Source organism: Venturia canescens, chromosome 1 (genome assembly GCF_019457755.1).
Source record: "Venturia canescens isolate UGA chromosome 1, ASM1945775v1, whole genome shotgun sequence".
In the NCBI taxonomy this organism is placed as follows: Eukaryota; Metazoa; Arthropoda; class Insecta; order Hymenoptera; family Ichneumonidae; genus Venturia; species Venturia canescens.
Window position 1 is genome coordinate 150,772 of NC_057421.1, and position 14,465 is coordinate 165,236.

The 14,465-nt window shown below is 39.5% G+C and overlaps 1 protein-coding gene across 1 annotated transcript; it reads right to left on the reverse strand.

Moving 5' to 3' along the window:
• Positions 1-8,844: 8,844 nt before the first annotated feature.
• Vap33 (VAMP-associated protein 33kDa) lies at positions 8,845-14,465 on the reverse strand. The gene is made up of 6 exons (XM_043410996.1): positions 13,653-14,465; positions 11,698-11,853; positions 10,930-11,039; positions 10,216-10,392; positions 9,955-10,056; positions 8,845-9,364 (listed from the first exon to the last, which is right to left on the reverse strand). The coding sequence occupies exons 1-6, from the start codon at positions 13,708-13,710 to the stop codon at positions 9,179-9,181; spliced, it is 789 nt and encodes a 262-aa protein (XP_043266931.1). The 5' UTR covers positions 13,711-14,465; the 3' UTR covers positions 8,845-9,178.

Here is a 14,465-nt window from a genome sequence, read left to right on the forward strand (position 1 = left end):
AACCCTCCTAAAATCAAATTTTCCGAGTTCGAAATGGGCCCCGCGTCCGTTAAGGGGGATCGGCTATCACGCAAAGATAAAGATACGGATTTGAAATTTTTATGAGTTATAAACAAAGACTGTACCCAGCTATTCCCGAAATTTGAGCAACATTGACCATTTCGTTCGTTCATAATAAATTCTCGAAGTTGTGCATTTTACTGTATGAAATACGTCCCCTTATGGAGGCAATCGACGGAAGTTCAGAAATCGCAATTTTGATACTCTCACAGTAAAGTTAGGTAATCCAAATATCGGATTTCGGTAGATGAGATATAACAGATTGTAACGATACACGTTACACGCACACGGCAAGCGCCCGTGTGCGTAAGAACAGTCGAGTCCGACGCCCCACCACGGCGAGGGAAACCCCGCGCCGCGTGCCCCGCCGCACCACGGAGTGGACACTATATAAGGCGACACCTCCGTGGCCAATTACCTATCATTTGATCCAAAAACTCCAATCCTATAATACACTCTCGGCGTGTCTCCTGGCACAGCGTCCAGCTATCACGATATTCTCCTCGATCTCGGAAACGAGTGTCTCTCGGCATAGCGTCCGACTATCACTTGCCATAGACATCTAAACTCCTTGGCACAGCCCAGGCCACTCTTAGATATAAGTTCTCGGCAAAGCCCATGCCACGTAGCTTATAAGTCTCGGTACAGCCCATACCTCATTAGTATACTAAGTCCTCGGTATAGCCCATACCATTCTAAACGCAGCACCCACTTCATCATTTCGAAACACACTAAATCAAGTATTATCCCAACGCCATTCGTGAGCCACCCGATAGATCAGAAAAACCGAATTATGTGTTAAAAGTCTCTCGACATTACGTTCGATTATCCTTTGACACATAAATCGTTCGAAGAATTCCTTTATTGTCGTGTCTCTCAGCACAGCGCCTGACTATCACACAATCAAGGGAATTCCCAAGTCCCCACCTCCAGACTACCAAAACATCGAATCCTCATCCTAACCGATGATGAAAAAGTGCGACAGTACGCGCCGTATGTAAACACGGCAGCCGACGCGCTCCTGAGGTTGTATTCCTATCTCGCTCTCTCCTTCTTATCTGCCTGTCCGAAGATCCACACAGCTGAGCCGGTCAATAACCCCAGATCAGACGGCCAGCACAACAAATAAGAATTAAAAGTCGGAATCCCCGAACCCGCGAAGCGGCTGGTAGACATTTGTTTCGTTTCAAGATGTTGTAAAAAATCGAAAGATACCGATTTACCGTCTCAATTAATTACAACATAACAACAAAGTTTCACTTCACCCAATAATTTTCGGAGAGAGAAATAGTGTGGGGGTTCAGTAAGCCGCGCGGGCCATGAGCTAGACAAGCCCGCGTGGCTGACGGAAACCAGCCTAACAGCTGATGCGACTCCCAAGTCGTTGAGAATTCAACTATTCATTTTATTTCGACTAAATTAATTATTTATCAAGAATGTGGGACATTACAAGCAATCATAATTGATAATATGAATATTTAACATAAATCCGGATCACCGTAAATAACTTTAATTTAAGCTCTTTTTTGACTTCAGAGAAATAGCCGATCCCCCTTAAATCGAATTTACAAATATTCCTGAGGAAGCGCAGATATTATCTATAATATCATATATGTGTGCGCGCGGTTGAGCGAATGAAAAATTATAGCGGCGGCGATGCAGTATCGGAAGTGACGCGTTAAATATAACGTTTTGATACAAATTGGAAAGTATATAGTCCGAAGCCTGGAAAAAAAACCGACCATACCGTGCGCGCGCAATCGATGTCGTGACGAAATCTTATGAGGTTATCGTACGGACACAACCCAGTTTATTTCCGACGAATATGTTTTACGATTATGCATAGGCTATCGATAGCGCCCATATAGCATAGGTACTTACATATGATATTGTTTATACAAAACGAGGATTATTGTACCCTACACGTGCGAGATATATTTCATATAATTTCATGTATAAATGTAGGTCGAAAATAACGGAGCGAATTAACGGCGGTGACGATGCAAAATGAAGGAAATCACTCTTAATACGATCAATATACGATCTTAAGGAATTTTGAGATTGAGAGAAGCAACATGAGTGACGGGCTTTGGAGAATGTAAGCAAGCGTCGTGAAAGTAAAAGCAATAGTGGTATGTTTGTTAAAGAAAGAAGAGCGACCCGATAAATGTAACGCCAAGTTCGATCGGATCAAGAATGATCCGACGTCACGTGCCGGGCTCCTGCAGCGCAGTAGCAGCAACGGCAGATCCTAGAACCTCCATTGGAAAGCCGAGGATCTCGTCTAACAATTATATATAAAAATTATTTACTACTACTCGAGAAAGTGAAGACGCGACGACGATGGCGGCGGCGGCCGTGCATTTACCCGCTTGACAATACATTATCAGCGCCGAGACGTGGAGAAATTTGCTTGTAGCGCGCGCCTCTTACCAAAATTCAAGGGAGTAACTATTCCCGCTAGGTACAAAGTGTTGTTAAGGCCGTTATATTCACTTTTATATGCTTTGAATCTTTCGCTAGTATATATACTCGTTGTCCCGATATTGGACCGTTGGCGGTACACGCAGGCATCCAAAGGGAAAATTTCATTGGATCATTTCGAACGAACAATATTCATCGAATAAGAAGTATATTTTTATATCGGTAGGATAGATTTGGATTTAGCACGTTTGTCTGGACTTTGCTCCAATATTGCGTTATTCTCATTCTTCGTCGAAAAAAATTTTCTCTACTTTACCGGCTATTTCTTCTTAAATGCAAAAGCATTTAAATCACACTATTTATTCTGCTATTCGACAACGGACGAATCATTGAAAAATGATTTGGAAATGGATTGACACACCCTATAACGGATCGACGAGATCGATGAGTCTAAATAAAACAACATTTTTTTATGAAACGCAACGACCAGATGCGCTATTTTTTAGTTCAGAGGCTTACACTGATTTTTTCGATTCAATTTTATTTATTTACACTTTCGTCTGACATTGATATGCGTTATTTTATCATTTATGACAATTGCCATTTCTTTCGATTGGATACCACATGTATATTCGTATATCAATGAAGCTGCAATGCCACGAGACGGAATATCGAACAAACATTATTATTCTTTTAATTATGTCTCTCGTTCAAATGGAAGTATCCATTTTATTTTCTTCCAAAATACTATAACCTAGGATCAATTGAAACGTGTTCGATCTCTCTTGCATCGTATCTTTCATTCGTCAATACCGTGCTATTCGAACGCGGGTTCGTAGGATCAAAAATTATCTTGCCACGGATAAGAAGTTTTGGGATCATCTCGTTCGTCACGTACCAATTAAGCTCAACACCGATCTCGCGTATTATCATCAAAAGTAATTGCTGGTTCATTGGCTTTGCATGGTTACCGGGTGCAATGAATTTTTTTTTTTTTTTCAATTGATCGTGCATACACGTGCACACATAGGTTTTGCGTTATTTATTATTTCGATCGCGGTGTTCGCAAAGTTGGCACTGAAACGAGATCAAACGAGCGCACAAAAACTTGTATGCGCTTATTATACACTGAACTCTTATGATAGGACTGGATTCACCATACGAATTCGTACATATTGTCGGCCGTGAAGGAGGACAATAACCGAACGACCGAACGAGGAGGTATAGTATGATGGGAGTTGGAGGAATGAACGGATGCTCGCGACGACTACCGCCTACGAGCATGCACCTCGACCATAAACCAATTAATTTCCATCAACGGAGGGTGCTCATTCAATGATTATCGGGTATTAATAACTTTCAACTTGTCCAAGCTCAATACGATCGCGAAATAATGAGACTTGCTCGTGTCCTCGCGGAAGTGCGCGCGGATCACAATGTTGCCCTTATCCGGACGTCACACGCCGGTAACACGACGCCGCGAGCTATAAGCGTTTCAATTTTTTCTTCTGTTTAAATGATTTTCACCACACGCCGAAAAAGTTTGTGAACAAAATTGCACAATGACTGGCTTATAAGATGACGCGCTCCACGACTGCGCGGGAAATAAAATCAAGTCCGATCGAGAGAAAGGGAATGTGATTTATTTCAAATCGAATGATTTCATCGGCTCTCAAACGAGCCTGGTCTTGATCCGATCGAACGTCAACCAAGTTGAAACTAAACGGAAACTCGATGATTACAAAAAAATTGACAAACTCGCCAATGGCCCATCGGGTGATGATCATGCTTTTTCATGAATAAACGAGAACCAGTCAGATGTTTTAGTGCAATCTATTCACCAAAAACGCGAAATCAGCCTAGCTCTTTTCGTTCATAAGCTCTCCGCGCGGCATCATCATGAGGGGGGGGGGGGGGGGGGGGGGCAGGGAGGGAGGGCTTTTTATACGGGTCATTGTCACACGGAGCGTACAAAATTTTATTGGAATATCGAATTTTCGACAACATAATTATGATTTTCTTCAAACTTTTACAGTGTGCAAACGATCAAAACAAAACTGGACACTCGTCGTCAAACTATTGTTTCGTTTTATTCGAATCGATCAGTCTAAGCTCGAGATCACGATTTAAAACCAGCGAATGTATAGCCTTTCACTTGGACCTATGATAACTGCATATGTTCCCGATCTATGACATGCGTATACATGTATATTAAAATATTAAAATATAGTAGAATGTCTAAATTAGGATGACTGAAAAACTTTTGATATGGATATTATCCGGGGGAAGAGGGATTCGGATAAGAGGTAACCTTTTTCATCGATACGGTTCAACAGGTTGTACGCCAGTTGCGGAATAAGGTTTTTTTACTCCTCTTCACTGTTGTTTGTTTGTTTGTTTTTAATGTCGCAATCAATGCCACAACGCCAGTATAGTTTATAATTACGAATGCATATACACACACGAAGCTAAATATGGTTGTTTTTTTTCTTCTCTCCTCTCTGTTTTTCCATACACACCGAAATGATTTTCTTTCTCCCCATTTCTCTCTCTCTCTCTCTCTCCTATATTCCTTAGTCGATTTCGTTTCTGTTTTTTCACGTTTGACCGCCTGCAGAATCAATGAAATCTAATAGTGTTAAACAAGGCGGCGGAGCTAAGCCAAAAACGGCTTTCCTCGAGCATTCGCGGTGTTGTTCGGGTGGTAATTTCATGATTTATGCATCCGCGACGGGCTCGGCTCGTCTCACTGAACCCACAAGACACTTCACATGGATATCATTTACATATATACCAGATATTTATGATGACACATATATCGATCGTGTACGCATACAAACATATATATTAGAGTTGTCCTCATTCGGGGTTGAAATTTTTTTTTTTAATTCCCTCCATTGGTTTGATGCTAAATCACTAAAAAAGATTCCACGAAAAATCTGGGGTCACTGGGATGATGAGAAGGGGTGCTGGCAAGCCCGGTCATCGTTTCTACTGCAATCAAATTTGTGTTTACTTTATTTTTGGCTGCTATTCTTTTTCTATCTACAATAATCACGTCGAGCCCTCCAAGTGTTCTCGGAAACTCTTGTCAATCGTCATTGAGAACAACCATTCAAGTATTTATGTAACATATAATAGTCGTTGAAAATTGAAACTTCTTTATGTGTATTGCCAAATTTTGTGAAGCAAGCACGTCATGCGCCCACCTCCAATTGTTTCAACTGATTGTCTTTAACTGTGATGCATTATTTTCCCGCATGTCCAGGAATTAATCATCAGACGACTTTTTATTCTTTACTCCTGAATTTTGATAATAGACAAATTTTTTATCGTTTTTCTAATTGTGGAGAAAATTATATTTTCTAAAATTTCTATATCATTACTTCCTCTGATATTTTCTCCATGACCTGAAGGAAAAACAGTGCTAATCCACGCCATTACTGAATTTATATGTCCATTATTTCCGGGCTTCATTGCTCAATAATAGCCTTTTTTCAACGCCAATGAAACGAAATAACTTTGTTTCGTAGGCTCATGTCAGCTTGTCGAGAATAATGAAATAGACGTACCAGGAAGCAACCTCAAAAGCATGTATTTGCTCTGTTTAAATACGGAGCTCGATGTACTTTGTTGTCATCATCAATTGAAGAGAGATCGATGTATCGATATGAATTTTTATATCCGAGGAATTATTTCATATAACGTGACAGTCAGACGCTATGTTGAGAGACACGGAATAAAATAATTGTTTTGAAAACTTGTTTTGTCAAAAGATAATGGAACGCAATGTCGAAAGATTTTTGATGAACAATTTGCAATAAGATGCAATTCTTGAACCAACGAGTGTTCTATGTCGGCATTTCGTACAAAAGTTATTAAAGAATTAAAATTATTTAAGGAGATTAATATTTGAGGATATCATTTGTAATTAAGGTGGCTTGGGCTATGCCGAGAGAACTTTAAAGATATCAGGAAGAATACTGTGTTAGCTGGACGCTGTGCCAGGAGACATGGTATTCGAAATAGGGTGGGCTTTTCCAAGGAAGTATGATAATTGGACTCAATGCTGCAGAGACTATGATAGGAAAATACGCAGACATTATAATAGAAAGAAGGATTAAAATAAAATGATAGGATACCGGCCTCTGCAGAAAAACATCACTTTAATATAAAATACTTTTTTTTTTAATATATTCGGACTTGCCAGCACCATTTCCCATCATCTCACTGACCCCAGCTTTTTCATGGTGTCTTTTTTAGTTAGTTGGAATCTAACCAGGGGGGGGGGGGGGGATTCGAAAAAAATGTTCAATCTTAAATAAGGACCACCCTAATATGGATATATAGCGAAATATATTCGATCTTTATACAAAGTTCAACATCGCCCCACCGTGCTCAACTCCAGAAGGTTGGTTTACGCGGAATATTGCACAACGCGGCAGCGGTGACGGCGACGACGGCAGCACCTGCCTGCCACCTCGACATTGTCGACCGCTTGGACGAATAGACCAAATAAATGATCGCTCGAAGCATCCAATTCCAAGGACGAATTGATACTACTTTTTGGTATTCGTATCCCGATGAACGATACAATCCACAATCCGGGAAGACAAGACTCTCAATCTCGTGGTAAATTAAATGAACGTTCACGTCTTTTTTCTTGAATAAATAAATTTCATGAGCGCGGAAACGATTGTTTATTTCGACAACTCAAGAACGCGAGACACATTGCAACAGCAACCATGCATCAAATATTATGCTAAACCGGAAGTCAACGCGGGATATGCATATAAAAATTTAAATAATACCGTAATACGTCATTCGTATTGAAACTTTTGTGTGGACCGGATATTAAGTGTCTCGGACCTCGGACGGTTCTTCATCGAATTATAACTCGCGTGCATTTTTGCAATTTTTATCTTTATCGAACGGAAGATATTCGTTCGAAAATAACAGGGTAAAAAAAACACTTTAAAACGTCAACTGGGATGCGCCAGGGCTTCAAAAATAAATAAAAAATCATCGGTTCATTATTTTTCATTTTTCAATAACTGGACAAAAAATGAAATATTTTCTGCCCATTGCGATTCCAAATTTATTATAGAGGTTGCTGACGTTGCCTCTGCTTGTACCCGCCATGCTCGCGCTCGCACACACACACACACACACACACACACAAATATATTTTCGACGTAAAAATGAAAGCTGGCTTCCGGACAAAAGATACAAAGGCACAATAGCTCTTCGAATTTGACATCCGAGACCACTTTATTCCAAAGGAATGCCTTTTTTCATTTTATATTTTTTCGCTGCTGTGTGTGTGTGTGTGTGTGTGTGTGTGTGTGTGTGTGTGTGTGTGTGTGTGTGTGTGTGTGTGTGTGTGTGTGTGTGTGTGTGTGTGTGTGTGTGTGTGTGTGTGTGTGTGTGTGTGTGTGTGTGTGTGTGTGTGTGTGTGTGTGTGTGTGTGTGTGTGTGTGTGTGTGTGTGTGTGTGTGTGTGTGTGTGTGCGTGTGCGTGTGCGTGTGCGTGTGTGTGTGTGTGTGTGTGTGTTTGCGCCCGTCCCGCATGTGCAGTCACGTACGCGCGTCTTGTGTAATCATATTTTGGTTTTTACTTTGTTTTTTCATAACATAAATAATTAAAAATTACACCGAGAACAGTTCGCGATCTCATTTTGTGCAAAGGAAAAGCATCGAGCATTCCATTGCACGAGACACGTTATTAATATATATATATAATTACTTTTCAACTTGAATTATTTTGTTTCTCATGCGTTTGCACCAGTAAAAACTTGATCTCGTTTTGTCTACGCTTCCGCTAAACGTTTATATTCGTGTATTTGTGTGATTTTTCGATTCTCTCATCTTTTCACGTTCATAACCCATTGCCCGAAGAATTCCCTTCCTCCCTCCTCCTTCGCCCAATATCAAAAGCAATAATTTGCTTGTTTATGTTTGTCAACTTTCCTTCTTCGTTTTCTCATTCGATACGATGACTATAATTTGACTCGAACGAAAATGAAAGTGCCTTTTTTCAACTCAATTGAAACTGCGCCGTTGTGCATATCAACATCTTCTAGTTTCTCCTACAATACGATCATTTTTTCAAATTCAGGTATTTTCCAAAATGACGAAAAAAAATGGAGGAGTGCCGTTAATGCTCTATCAAGCATCTTTCGAAAGATACAATAAAGTATAACCAATGTAATATTAATTATTATACTTGTTTAACTGCGTGGACCTCTTTGAGATATTCAAATTTTCTACATCTTTCTTTCTTTTCTCCCCCCCCCCCCCCCCCCCTCAATGTTTGTTCCGGTTTTATTCTCCCGTGTAAAAGTAACCACGCTGAACCATAAACGTTAATAACATTATTTATTATGCACAATTATTAACGAGAGGAAGAAGAAAATACGGAACACGTAAGGATAATTAAGAGGAAAGTGATTACCGATCAAAAAAGAAATGAAGCCATTTTCGCACAAATTGGAAATTATAATTTCAAGTTCAACGTCATGGCAAAAAGGCTCAAAATAACGAACGAGGGGAATAAAGTAAGGGTGGCTGAAGGGAATTCATAAGCGTCGAGGAAGAGGGATGTTTTCAGCCTCTTCTTCGTCCAGTTGTTGTTGTTGTTGTTGTTGTTGTTGTTGTTGTTGTTGTTGTTGCTGTTATTTTTCACATTTCATCGCTCAGATGAGTTTTCCGAGAAGATAACCAACAACGACCATCACAACGGCCAGTACTACGCTCGTTGATGTCATCGGTAATACACGAGTACCGCTCCGATCAGTGGGATTAGGCGACGTGAGACGCGTGCTCGAGGACATGTTTACGCCCTTGTCTATTGCGGCAGTTCGCCATTTCAGCATCTCTTCCTGCAAGACCCCAACGAAACAATGACCAATTTTAAGTGGAAACTCCATTTCCAATAATAGAGTTTTCGAGTTGGATTGATTTATCATTGATCAAGGTGCGTCAGAATAATTCCACGTATAAAAAAGATGTGCATCACTGTGCAATTTTTAGAACAAGTCAATTAATGATGAGGAACCGCGGAAAACTGCCAATATGTGTAAATAAGGATGAGAGCCAGATTTTTTCAAACCTTGAACGGTTTTCAAGCCCAACTTCTAGCATTGTGATGCTCGAACAAAGATTTTGAACGGATATTTGTGTCTCCCTCGTCGTAACTGCTTACTTTTTCTCAAAATTTCTCCAACACTCATGGCCTAACATACCGGCTCATAAAATGAGCTCGCCATTATTATTATAATATTGATAAATAAATGTTCAACATTTGTTTCAATGAGAGATCCAACTTCCGAGACTCCATAACAATTCAAACCCTACTACGAGTAGCGAGTTTTCCAGAGACCCGTCAAGATAAATAGAATTCCGCTTGTAAAGTAAACAAAATAAAAAAAAAAAAAGACCTCGAGACGCGACGGACGCGATGGAGACTCACCTTGAGTTGAAGATACTCTTGCCTCAGTTGGCTATCCTCTACCCTCAACTGATAAACTTCTTGTGCAGCTTTCTTCAACTTCTCTTCCGTATCGTCGGTTCCCTGAATGAAAAAAAAAAGGCATTAACGCACGGGGTCAACAATATTTCTGAAGTTATTTCAATGTTGCATCAAAAGCCTTTCGTTAACGAGAAAAAAATATATAATTTCTTTTTTTCTTTTCAACGTTTGTTCTGATATGAGAATTTTTGTTTGCCTTACCTTGAAAGCTGTCTTCGAGCTATCCCCGGTCGCTTTATTTTTGCCATTAGTCCCGGGATCGGTTTTCGCAGGTGTCGGTGCAGCTGTCAGTTTTGCCGTAGTATTACTGCTCACAGGATTTTCGAAAATGCATTTGAGTTTATGCTCCATCATTTCACTTGGATTCGTATCCTTCCACTGCAAGGAAATACGAAAAAAAAATCAACGGATTTCAATTTTTTTTTTCTCGTTCATTTTTATCAACATGGTGAGCAAACTTTTCAACAACAACAAAAAACTCAATTAAAGCCCAATGTTTGAATGCAAGTAATTGGGATTCCTAGTAAGAAGGAAATTGTAACCAACTGATAAAAGTTCAAGTCATGTTACATCTGTAAAGAAAGGTTCGAACGCCGAAAGATCACGAACGCGCGCGCCTATCGATGAAATATCGAAAGACGCTGTAACGACTCGACGCCAAGCATTGAAAAAATAAAAAAATTTTCCGTATTCAAAAACGCTGTGGCAGCATAGTGATGTCGAGTATTAAAATAAAGTTTTCAAAAGGTAAAGGCAAGATGCTGCTGCGTTGTGTCTACTCGTTTGCTCTGACAAAAGGAAAGATGCAACGAAATCTGTAAATTGACCCGGACAATCACGCGCGTCCGGGCCACACGGAAATATTGATATCTTTTTTCGAATTTTCCCGATTTTATTCATCGCTGCATTCCTTACCACATTGTTGAAATTATCAGAATCGTCACCCTCTGGTGCTATAACTGTTTGAACCATGAATTTGTGTTTGTTCTTTTCCGCCGGATCAAACTCGTACGGTTGCAAGCATACTGAAAATCAATAGAAAGGAAAAATAAAAAATTCAATGCATAGATTTTGTGATCGAAAAATCTATTGCTTTGCTAAAATCAAGTACAATTACATTTTTCGAATATTTTCTTTTTTCAACTTTACGAATAAGATTTCGATCAATCGATTAAAATTCTGCTATAAACTCAAGCGAATTTTCTGAGTTTGGATTAAACTTTCGAATAGGATATTCGATAATGAAGAAATCATTGAAGAATAAATCTGTAATACAGAAAAATGATCTTAAAAAAATTCTATTCTATATTTGGCATTAAGCGCATAGCCACAATTGAATATGACAAAAATGGTGATTTGAAAAAAATATCGTTACGGTTTCTCCCTTTTGCATGTATCTATGTATTTGTCTCATTATTAGAATGAAGATTTTATGTTCGCTGAGAACAATCGTCCTTTGTAATAAACAAGATAAAAGACATAGAAGACGTACGACCTCGAGCAATACACATAATATTATATTCTATTATGAAATAAACCGCCCCATACTTTTTGAAAGTTGGTTCAATTATTTATTCCACCCCCAACGTAACAACATTATTTCTACAATGTCGAACAAACTATAAAAATTCATCCACTCTTTCAACTCATACGAGTGTAGCGCATGAAATTTCAACTTCTTACCTGCTATTTGAGTCGATTGTTTTGGCTTGAGCACGCCGCTATTGGGCCTGACACAATACCTCTTTGGGGCAGTTGTCTTTATTTTGAAATAGACTCTGTTAATCGAAGGATTTGTAAGGTTAATGAAAGATGTAACAGGAGCACCTGTGAAAGGACCTGAAATGAAAATAAAAATTTATTAAATGGCTTAACAAGAGTGTGAATATTTTAACAGGAATCAATTTAAACATTAGCTCGACTCGTTATTTATTAAGCCGATTAGTCAATGAAGAAAGTACAATACGTGAAAGGAAAAGGTTTTTCAAACTTTTTTGTTGAAAAAAAAATCAACATTCTCAAAATTTGTACATAGATTGAAAAGATGCCAGAGGTATATTGATCAGTTGGAAGAAGCAACGAAAAACTCCAAAATTGTTGTGCTCGTCTGAGCCAATAGAAAAATATCGAAAGCTGGTTTATTAATAGTTTTAAATGTGATATTGCAAAGCCAAAACAAATGCTTTTGGAACTCCCATGATTCTGTCTGCATCGGGGAGCATTAAAAATACGTTTGCTATATTTATAAAACCACTCAATGGAGTGTATGTGTATTTATATTCAACGTAATAGAACGTTTGTGTACAGCAAAAAAAAAATTGTATCCGTCCGTTAAATTTCAGCATCAACAAACGTGATGCTGATCATGAAAATACCAAAGAAAATACACAAGAAAATGAGCGCTTATAGAATCTGCGTGTGTTTGTACAATTAAAGATTCGCGGTAAGGTGTAAACGAGAAAAGTGTATATACTTTCAGTGCAGAAGAGTTCAGTGATCCAAACCCACTTTTGACATTTTATATTCGCGTCAAAAAATGACAAATTATAAAAAATTGAGACTTGGAAAGAAAAAAAATATATATGCAACTAGCAAAAAATGGTACGTATAAAAATATTGGACGAAATTCAAAACACCGAACGGAAAAAAAATGTTGACCGGCTGAAAAAATGGCGTCCGAAATACCAGCCACGTTTCAAACGTTGAATCTAAAATAGGTCGAAATACGCAAAAAACGAATTCTCGCATAATTAGCCAGTTGTTCTTTATGCCAGAGTCAAGGAAATAAAAAACGAACGTTCGGTTAAAGGAAGAGGAGGGAGGAAAACATAGGAAGACGGAGAAAGGGAAATGAATAAGCACAAAAGCAATTACGGAGCGAGCGAAAAAATGTCAGTTGCAATATTGAACTGGCCCAGAAAATCTCTGGAATCGAAGAGATATAAGAGATGATCGAGAAATGGGACCTACATACATATTTTATTTACGTGCATATACATGCGCATATACATGTATCATCCACGAACGTTAAGATTTGACAGCATTGACGCAGAATGGTTGATAGATTAGGTACGCATCTAATGATCCAAAGACTCTTGAAAATCGTCAACTTTTACAATAAAAATATGGACTAATTAAAAATGAGGAAAAAAATAGAATAAATGGAAAAAAATTTGCCACTCGTTCTCACACAGGCGCGCGCGATCCTTACGTCATCTTCGACGACAAGGCGAGAAGAAACAAGGAAAGAATGTAAAATACCATTGCCTCGTTAAAGGAAAAAATATGTACGATTTTTTGATTCGTTTCGTAGTATATATACCCATGCGTCAAGAATTAGTACATGTTGCCCGGTTATTCGCCATGTCACGGTCGATCGGGATTCACAATGAAAATGAGAAAAGGAATTGAAGAAAAAACGATGTGTTATTCGGGCTCTCAACGCGTCGATCGTTTTGCACGCGGGTCCAAAATTACATTTTGCCCCCTTCTCATATTATCGGCTATCCGCCGTTTGATATCTCTGCGCGGTACTACTCGCGGACACTTGGAAGATTATAAAAATTTTTTTTTTTTATATTCATTGATGGACGAACGACGAGTGGTTGAGGAATGAAAAAAATGATTATGTCGCGTACCCCTGAACCGCAGCTCGTTCTGTGGCTCGATAACCAAAACCTGCTCGGGCTTCGCCATCCTCCGGGCTTCAATGTGTCCACGGAAAACTTTTCGTCTTCACTCTCGTTCTCCTTAGCGCACACCGCGAAATCGACGTTTCAATCGAGAGTCTCGTTTACCAACGAGACCTACACTCACACGTACGAACACTACACTGACACACTGCCGCCCCGACGACAGCGAAGAAGAATCCACTCATACGCACGGACACACCGCAGCGCATACATGCATACGCACGCGCGCGCGCATTTACGGAGATACAATGGCGGCGATGGTAGCGATGGGGGGAAAAAGCAACGACGACGAAACGGCCCAACTGTGGTACGGTACTGCGTCGATGATGCGATGGCGGGCGGCAGTATTTCGTTTTCTTTCTTTCGTTAATTTCTTTTCCCCTTACTTCTTCCCTCTGTCCAACGACGTGCTTTTCTCGAACAGGACTCTTTTTATTTTTGAACGCTGGCACCCGAGAAAAAACGCACGGTTGTTTATTCACAACCTTTTAATTAATTTTTTTATTTCCTCCCTTCGAGTCTTTTGTTTTTAATGTTTTTTTTTTCTCCAATCTGCTTGCCACGTTTTCCCAAGCTTTTGTCGGAACTCGCACTCAAACACGCACTACGGAACAGGAACAGACCGGCGAGATGCACTCTACGATCTTAACTTCCACTTTCGAGGATTCCGTTAATCTAATTCCAATTTTCTTCCTCACTCTCTCTCTCTCTCGTTAATGCTATGTTTACGCATGCGTCACCCATCGCCGTAGTCCAGCC

Bases quoted from the DNA above. Each gene is read 5' to 3' on its own strand.
- Vap33 (XM_043410996.1), bottom strand. From the start codon at position 13,710: ATGGCGAAGCCCGAGCAGGTTTTGGTTATCGAGCCACAGAACGAGCTG. The intron at 11,040-11,697 runs GTAAGAAGTTGA...ATTGATTTTCAG, and splicing joins ACAATCGACTCAAATAGCAG to TATGCTTGCAACCGTACGAG. The intron at 10,057-10,215 runs GTAAGGCAAACA...TTTTTCATTCAG, and splicing joins GCTCGAAGACAGCTTTCAAG to GGAACCGACGATACGGAAGA.